The sequence below is a fragment of the Cibotium barometz genome, chromosome 56, assembly GCF_041138505.1.
Source record: "Cibotium barometz isolate CiBa-2024 chromosome 56, ASM4113850v1, whole genome shotgun sequence".
In the NCBI taxonomy this organism is placed as follows: Eukaryota; Viridiplantae; Streptophyta; class Polypodiopsida; order Cyatheales; family Cibotiaceae; genus Cibotium; species Cibotium barometz.
The window spans coordinates 24,244,683-24,252,694 of record NC_141101.1 but is presented as its reverse complement, the minus strand read 5'-3'; the positions used below and the strand labels follow the sequence as shown (position 1 = coordinate 24,252,694).

At 41.5% G+C, this 8,012-nt stretch overlaps 1 protein-coding gene across 2 annotated transcripts; it reads left to right on the top strand.

Annotated features, from left to right (window-relative positions):
* Positions 1-4,855: 4,855 nt before the first annotated feature.
* LOC147607044 (small ubiquitin-related modifier 1-like) lies at positions 4,856-7,045 on the top strand. 2 transcript variants are annotated; one of them, XM_086791297.1, is made up of 4 exons: positions 4,924-5,062; positions 5,514-5,582; positions 6,512-6,661; positions 6,757-7,045. In XM_086791297.1, the coding sequence occupies exons 2-4, from the start codon at positions 5,568-5,570 to the stop codon at positions 6,850-6,852; spliced, it is 261 nt and encodes an 86-aa protein (XP_086647423.1). In that variant the 5' UTR covers positions 4,924-5,062; positions 5,514-5,567; the 3' UTR covers positions 6,853-7,045. The 2 variants fall into 2 exon arrangements, with proteins under 2 accessions (XP_086647422.1, XP_086647423.1); XM_086791296.1 differs by lacking the exon at positions 5,514-5,582 and having other exon boundaries at positions 4,856-5,062.
* The last annotated feature ends 967 nt before the right edge of the window (positions 7,046-8,012 follow it).

Here is an 8,012-nt window from a genome sequence, read left to right as displayed (position 1 = left end):
ATGCTTAGTCCATGCACCATCCTCTTATTTAAGGTTATATTTGAGAAATTGGGCTCCACTTGGTCCACTTGGGAAAAATCCACCACACTATTAGATTTTGGAAATCTGCTATTTTAGTAGGGTTCATTGAACCAAACAAGGCCTTGCCATCAAGGCATAGACAAATGTGCTAATCTTGGTTGGGTCATCAACATGTCACAAAAGCTTCTAAAACTTGATTGAACATGTCCACGTATTGCAATGGATTTTTGTTCTTATCAAACTTGGTCAATTTTGCTCTGGGGTTTCAAGAGCTCTAGCGTGGTCCATGAATGAATGCTTTATAATGGAATTGCTATACAAACAATATCTCTTCCCTAATGGGTCACATCATGGCCACTAAAGGTCAAAGCTTCACCCATAATGTGTACAGTGGGGTCTTGGTAACCTTGATAATATTGTTGATTAGGTTCAAACTTAGTCAACATAGGTTGTACCATCCCCATATGATGATGCTAGATTAGGGTCAAATCCTCCACAGAGGGCTAACACTACTTTAATAGCCATGTGCATGTAGGGGTTTACTTAAGTCATCATATGTGCCCACACAACCCATACAAGAGGCATTGGGTTAATCCCCATCGATTTCATAGCTTGAACAACTTACAAGGCTCCTAGGGGTACTAAAGTGGAGTCAAGGGACCATGGTTCCCCCTCCCTGAAGCATACTACAATGAAACCTTAGGTATTGCACATGTTTTCAATTATATATGGGATCGTCAGCCAAGTATGGATCTTGAAGGGGTGAGGAGATTTCTTATTGAACTCCTACTAGTGCAAAATAGGATGGGCTAGGTCTAAAAGGAGATTTCTTATTGAGCTCCTACTCATGCAAAATAGGGGTGAGGAGATTTCTTATTAAACTCCTACTAGTGCAATATAGGCTGGGCTAGGTCTATCCATCTTGGCTTGCACATCAACATTTCTTTCATGGGCCTCCATAGATTCCTTGCTTAAGGAAAAGTCAAGGGAACCTTGCCAAAAGTGTTTTTTCCCATGCACCATTGGTGCCCAACATGAGCCAAAATTGCATGGGAAATAGAGAGTACTGATATAGCTCTTCACTCATCTCCCATTATTTCTTATGTTCCCTTTGTGAACTCTTTTTTTTTTGGGACCAATAATATATATTTATATTAACTATTCAAAACAGCCATAAATTACCCCCAAAAAACTCAACTACCTACTCCTTTTTAACCTCATTCAGGATTTTACAAAGAAATTCCCATCTTTCATCCTCACACAAGAAGCTAGACTGATCCCATGAGATATGATACCCCAGTAATAAGAAAGCCTCCATCATGGCCACAGTAGTGCAGCCCCGGGGAGACTGTTTTTCTAACATTCCCCCGTGCTTTGACCACACCTTGACAGTAGGTCAAGTGCCAACTGGGTTCTCAATAAAGGCCACAAAGCTGTGATCCATCTGTTTTTCCTTGTGGTACCATCTCTGAGTTTTAGGAGCAAATCTTGGAGGCCTTGCAAATAATCTTTATTATTTCTTATTTGCCTTCATTCATACCATCAAAGTTTAGTTTTTATTCATATAACCAAAGGTCCTTTCTCTAAAAAACACAAGTGGAAAATAGAGAAGCCATCTAATGTAATCAAATTTCAAGTTGTGCATAGTTTTACCCATGGAAGGTCTAGTGTTTGCATGTACACAACAATATGTAACTTTTTACAAAGTGGCCCAAGATCAATCATGTGGGGCTTTCATATCATGCCCGATGGGAGGAGGGGGTGGGGGATTTGGAAATCCCAAGCAAATGGAGGGGGTTTGCTAGCGTGTGAAAGAGGTGCTAATTTATCCACACGTGGCAAAGATATCAAAGGTGAAGGCACATAAATAGCATGATGATGCCACTCACATCTTCACTCCCCTTGACATCCATTCAAAGAGGGTTAGGTACGCAAAGTGGGGCCCTCCTCATTCATGCTAGTCCCTCCCATAGCACATATAATTATGTTCACTTCTCAATGATGATAAATAGCATGATGATGCCACTCACATCTTCACTCCCCCCTTGAGATCCATTTTTTGGGCAAAGAGGTTTGGGTATGCAAAGCGGGGCCCTCCTCATTCATGCTAGTCTCTCCCATGGCTAATGCAATTGTATGCACTTCTCAATGTGTTGGCCTTGGAGGATGTGATGACGTAGTTGTTGAGGTGGTCATCTTTGCCACTTTCAACAAGATTTGCCGAGAGGAATGTAGATTTTATTAGAATACTCCACCTTAGAATATGGAACTATTCTTTATCTAGAAGGATCTCATGAGAGAAATACATGGAAAAGTATGCGATTGGGAGCTAAGTTTAAGGAAAGTGTAGCAGTGTTGGACATGGTAAAAGTGGGAAATAATTATACAAGAAAAGGCTCTCTCATGCTTGATCTTTATGAGCAATTTCTCTATGTACGTAAGGTGATGATTTACTTGTTCTCTCAAATGGTTAAGTATCTTGTTAGATTTCTTGGAATTACAATTTTGGAGGTTCAGAGACCAAAGCTAAGTTTATAGCTCAATTAGAGCTTGCTGTAAAAATCTATCATTAGAGGTTAAGAAAAAGGAGTTATGAAGCTTGGAAGTGAATTTTAATAATAGGCTTGGTGGGCACTTGCATCTTGATATAAGAGTTCAATTGGTCAAGTTTGGTCACATATTGAGAGAGAGAGAGAGAGAGAGAGAGAGAGAGAGAGAGAGAGAGCTTGCCCTTTTCAATGTGATGCTAAAAAATGCATCCCAAGTTTGTGGCCCACTTTGTATAGGTAAAGCTTTCCCATATAGAAAGATATTAAAAGTATTCAGTGTGCCTCAACATCAATAGGTATGGCCCACTATGTATAGGTGAAGCTTTATAGAAAGATATTTATAAATATTAGGTGTGCCTCAACATCAATAGCTTTATGCTATTATTGATTGAGTGGGTGATGCCGAGTATTGTTTGGTACTTCATTAAGATGGTTAACCTTGAATGTGAATGGCCTTTTCTAAGCATATAGCCATATCATGGACAATATAAATCTTTGTTTAGCTATTGACCTCGAGGGCCATGTTTAAGTGCATACAAGTCTTTAATATCTAGAAGAATATTATTCAATGCAATCAATCTTATTCATAAGTACTAGGTGTGCCTCAACTTCAATAGTTTTGAGCTTTATGCTATGATTGATTGAGTGGGTGATTACTATTAATACATTGAGATGGTTAACCTAAATATTTTCTTCATTGCCATAGCATTGGGACAATAATTCTTTCTTTACCTAACGATCATGAGAGACATCTTGGAGTGCATTAATATGTATAAAAATACTACTCAATGCATCTAATCTTTAGGTAACTCATGCAAAGTTAGAATGTGCCAATGTAACTAATCTTTAGGTAAAAGTGGTGCAATGTTGGAATGTGTCAATGTTGAGGGTGCCCATGCATTAGTGTTTTCTCCTAGTGCTTGAGAGATATAACCAAACTTATGGCTTTATATGACATATGTGAGTATAAAAGCACATATCTTAGACAGACTTTCACTTCTTATTTGATAATTAATTTTGGTACACCCAACTGTTTTATCAATTTATTTGTTGGTTTGGCTTTTCCTTTAGACTTCACTTAGCAAGGCGTCGGCTTTGTACTCTTATCTAACTATTTGAAGTCCTACCCAAAGTTATTGCTCCTAACTACCTTTGGTTCATGACCATTAGGAGTTCAAAGGGTTTTGTGTGTGTGTGTGTGTGTGTGTGTGTGTGTGTGAGAGAGAGAGAGAGAGAGAGAGAGAGAGAGAGAGAGGGCAAAGCAATAAATGTAGTACTAAATATGTTTGAATATGCACCCACAACATTTTGTGGATGCAATTAATTAGTTAATTAATTTGCGTGGTGAAAATTATTTGTGATCTATAAGGTTTTAATTGTTTGATTATTTTTTTTCACGATCTTCTATAAATAGTAAACCTAGATTTGCGGCCCCCTTTTTGGAACACCTGTCAAATTGCATGTTTTCTCTCTCTCTTTTTTGGGGTACTACGCGATCTTCTATAAATAGTAAACCTAGATTTGTGGCCCCCTTTTTGGAACACCTGTCAAATTGCATGTTTTCTCTCTCTCTTTTTTGGGGTACTACGCGGCACCTACAAGGTGGTGGAGGTGATGGTGTCGCAGGTGCGAAAGACATACCCAAGCCAGCGGGCAGCGGCGGCGGTGGGCTGGCGTGAAGCAGCATATGTACGAGCTGCTGTGGCGGAGTGGAGGATCCTATGTGTGGAGTGACTGGTGAAATGGGATGAGCTCAGCTTGTCTCACTGGTGTTCAAGCCACGGGGCCAGCCCATGAAGCCAACCTTTGTGGATGCGCTGTTGTGCGTGTGCACGACGCTGGTGTCATTACACAATATGTCGCTGATGCACCGTGACCTCAGGTGGAGAACGTGATGAAAAGGAGTGACATCGAGTTCTCATCGACTTTGAGGACGCCGTCTTTGAGGAGGGATCAGTTTGGGGGGGGGGCAACAAGCTCAGCGGGCTGAAGTCTGAGAGGTACTTAGCCCACATGTCCCGCGTCTCCGGCCATTGCACGGCCATCAGATGGAAGAGAGGGAGAGAGGCGTTGAAGGAGTGCGGGAGCGAGAGAGCTGCACGGGAGGAGAGAGAGTGGGAAAAATAAAATTAGCTGCCCGGAGGAGAGAGTGGGAAAAAATAAAATTAGCTGCCCTACAGTAAGGTTCTTGGGGCTAATGTTTTTTTATGAAAAATTAAATACAAACACCCTCAATAAAAATTAATTAATTTGAAAGAGTGAATATAATATGTGTCATATATTATGAGCTAGGTTGTAAGAAGAGAGAACTGAAGAGTTACTAAGCTAGATTTTGCGTTACCTGGGCTTATTTGTAAGGAGGAAAGTCACAGTAGAAAGACTCGATCATGGCGGAAACGGGCGATAACTCCAACCAGCAGGGAACAACCGGGGTCACCCAAGAAGAACAGAAGCCCTTGGACCAGCACCTCAACCTCAAAGTGAAAGGCCAAGTGAGGGCTCTCTGTGTGTGTGTGTGTGTGCGCGCGCGCGCGCGCGTCTGTCTGTGTGTGTGTGTGTGTGTGTGTGTGTGTGTGTGTGTGTGTGTGTGTGTGTTTCTTCTTCGCTTCTCTCTCTGCCCTTTAATTTAGCACCTATTCACAGAGTCTGTGTTCACAAAGAAAGTACTACACAATTCCCTACAGCAATCTTTTACCCCCTTCTCAGTTGTTCTTAATTCTTTCACCAGTACACAGTACAATTGCAGGTTCATCATGTCATACACATGAAGTGAAAACATTCTGAATTAAATTCCCATTTTTTCTTCACATGTTCTGGAATTAAACCCATGATGGCTATGCATGAACGTTTCTTGATTTTTTTTTGCTAAGATGGTGGAGTGGACATTGTTTACTTTCATGTATTTGTACCCTGACATAGACACATGCTTTATATATGCCTCAGACTCAAGGTGGCTGCCTGGTGCTGCTCTCTTGAGCCACCGAGGAGAAACTCGTGATGTGGGGCTGTGAGGTATGCTGAGTCTGGGCCCTGCCTTCTCTCAGAATGAGGTCTTTGTGTATAGAACCCCAAGCATCGCTAGTGCAGGAAGTGCATAACCACGGATAGTGGGCCAAATCCCTCATAGAAGAGGCAGTGGAATCTCCCCTGGATCTTATAGCGCACGCGTACGTGCACGCTCATGCTGCAATCGTGACTAGGGGCCCTAAATCCAAATTCAGTTCATGAGGGAGATCAGACAGTAAGTATGTAGCATAAGGTTACTTATATTGACATTTGTGGTTTTGGGGTTGCTGAAGGGAGATCAGACAGTAAGTATGTAACATAAGGTTACTAATATTAACATTTGTGGTTTTGGGGTTGCTGGGTTGGGAGGGTGTCTGGATGTTTCATTACAAACATGTAGACATTGGTTTGTAAATTCCAATTTTGAAGAGTTTGCTCAAACATGTAGACATTGGGTTGTAAATTCCAATTTTGAAGAGTTTGCTCTTAAACGTTACCCTAACTTGTAGTAGGGATTCTCTTAGACCTTTATTTGAATGTCTAGGCCTTAGTTTAATTAAGCGGGCCTTGCCAAAGTTTGATTAACTAGCAGAAGAAATATGGATGCAGCCATTTGGAGACATGAATGAAAATGGATATATGTGCAATCAATTAGGTAAAGTTTTTCAGTAAGCTAAAAGTTTGGTAAAAACAATGTGATCTTGCAGTAAGTAGGGGATGGGGTGGGTGCAGTGTGTGCGCACATGTTGGGTGTGCCCATAAACATGGGTTGCCATTTAGATGCAGGTCTTCTTTGGAGTCATCTCAGAGTCAGCATAGAGCTGCTAGTGTGGAGTTTTACAGCTAGGTTCTTGTTTAATGAAGTTGCTAGGAACCATGGTGCAAGAGACTTGATGGATTTGTATCTTTGCATAATTCCTGTACATTTTTTGCAGGATGGAAACTCGGTTTTTTTCAGAATAAAAAAGTCCACCCCATTCAGGAAGCTCATGAATGCATACTGCGAGAGAATGTCAGTGGACATTAATTCAATTGTGTTTCTTTTTGATGGTGTCCGTCTGCAGGTTGATCAGACGCCCCAGCAGGTATGAACATCATATACATGCATAACACTGGTTTTTTGGACCAGAGTTTTCTGTGGGTATTAAGTAATGTTCTCTTTGGTATCTCACACAAGCAGCTTGACATGGAAGACGAGGATGAGATTGATGCCATGCTTCATCAGACAGGTGGATGCTGGCTTGTACTTGATGATAGTTGTCCAGGGGTTAAGTAGTTCAAACCCTTAAGCTCTTTTTAGGCTATGTTTTGTGATACCTTAGGATCTTTTTGGGCTGTTATTTGGAATACATGCCTCTGAAGAGAGGTGTTTATATTTTCATGTATAGTTTTTTGGTACAATAGATTTTTAAAGAAGACATGTAATTTTGAACATTCGTCATCCTGTGCTATGCTATGTTTTTTGATGATGACCTGCTTTGACAGCCTAGATGGATCCTCTGACGGGCAGAGGTGGGCTACATATGCCAGCCGCAGTGGTTCATGAATTTGTACTAATGCTGCGCGTTAATCTCTCTCAATCTAATCTTGCCAATTGCATTTAGGTGGTACGTCTGATTGTTGATGCCCCACAAGATCTTTATCTGTGCACCATGTGTGTACCATATTGTAGTGCTCTCTTTGACAATCTCCTCATCCAAGCCATTTCACTACAGGGCAAATAACTCCATGGCTACTTTTTACTAGCTCCTTGGTCTGCTCCTCATCCATGTGATGGGTGTGACACACCTACCTTGCAAGTACACATGGCTGGCCTGTAGGAGCCAGGCAGCAGCAGCAAATATAGGCGAAGCCTGTGGGCAGGTGCAGGTGCCACATGGTCGATGATGTGGCACGTCGTGAACATGCTGACAGCATTTTATGCTGGCCGATCAGCACAGTAAGGTGTTACATATGCGCACGTTGGAAAATCACCTAAATCATTTGCATTTTTCAGCGGTGGGCTTCATGGAGCATTTCTGCATAGCTGAAGTGCTAGCCAGGAGTATTCAGCAGGTAACAGGGTTGTGTTTAGGTTTTCACAACTCAGCCATATCTCCTGTATTTTCAGGAATTCAGTTGCAAATTATTTCTTGTACATAATACATGAGAGATTCTTGTGTGCTCTGGTGCACTTTATACTGTAGACACGTGTGTTTTATAGTTGGTATTAGAGCCTCAATTTTTTTCTTTTTTGGCACCTGTGTGCATTGATTGTTTGGATAGGAAGCCCCTAGATTCTGTGAGTGCACAAGGCCAGGTTTGGGAGAAGTCACTATTTTGGTTCTTTCTAGTGTATTGGCCTAGTGTTCTGGATTTGGAGTCTAGTGAGGCTCGTACTTCTTAGCATGGGCATGACGATTCCGAGGATGAAGTTTTTGGAGAAAGGTTTTTCAC

Excerpts from the sequence above, each read along its gene's own strand:
- LOC147607044 (XM_086791296.1), top strand. The coding sequence starts at position 4,958 with ATGGCGGAAACGGGCGATAACTCCAACCAGCAGGGAACAACCGGGGTC. Across the intron at positions 5,063-6,511 it reads ACCTCAAAGTGAAAGGCCAA|GATGGAAACTCGGTTTTTTT; the intron begins GTGAGGGCTCTC and ends CATTTTTTGCAG. Across the intron at positions 6,662-6,756 it reads TTGATCAGACGCCCCAGCAG|CTTGACATGGAAGACGAGGA; the intron begins GTATGAACATCA and ends TCACACAAGCAG.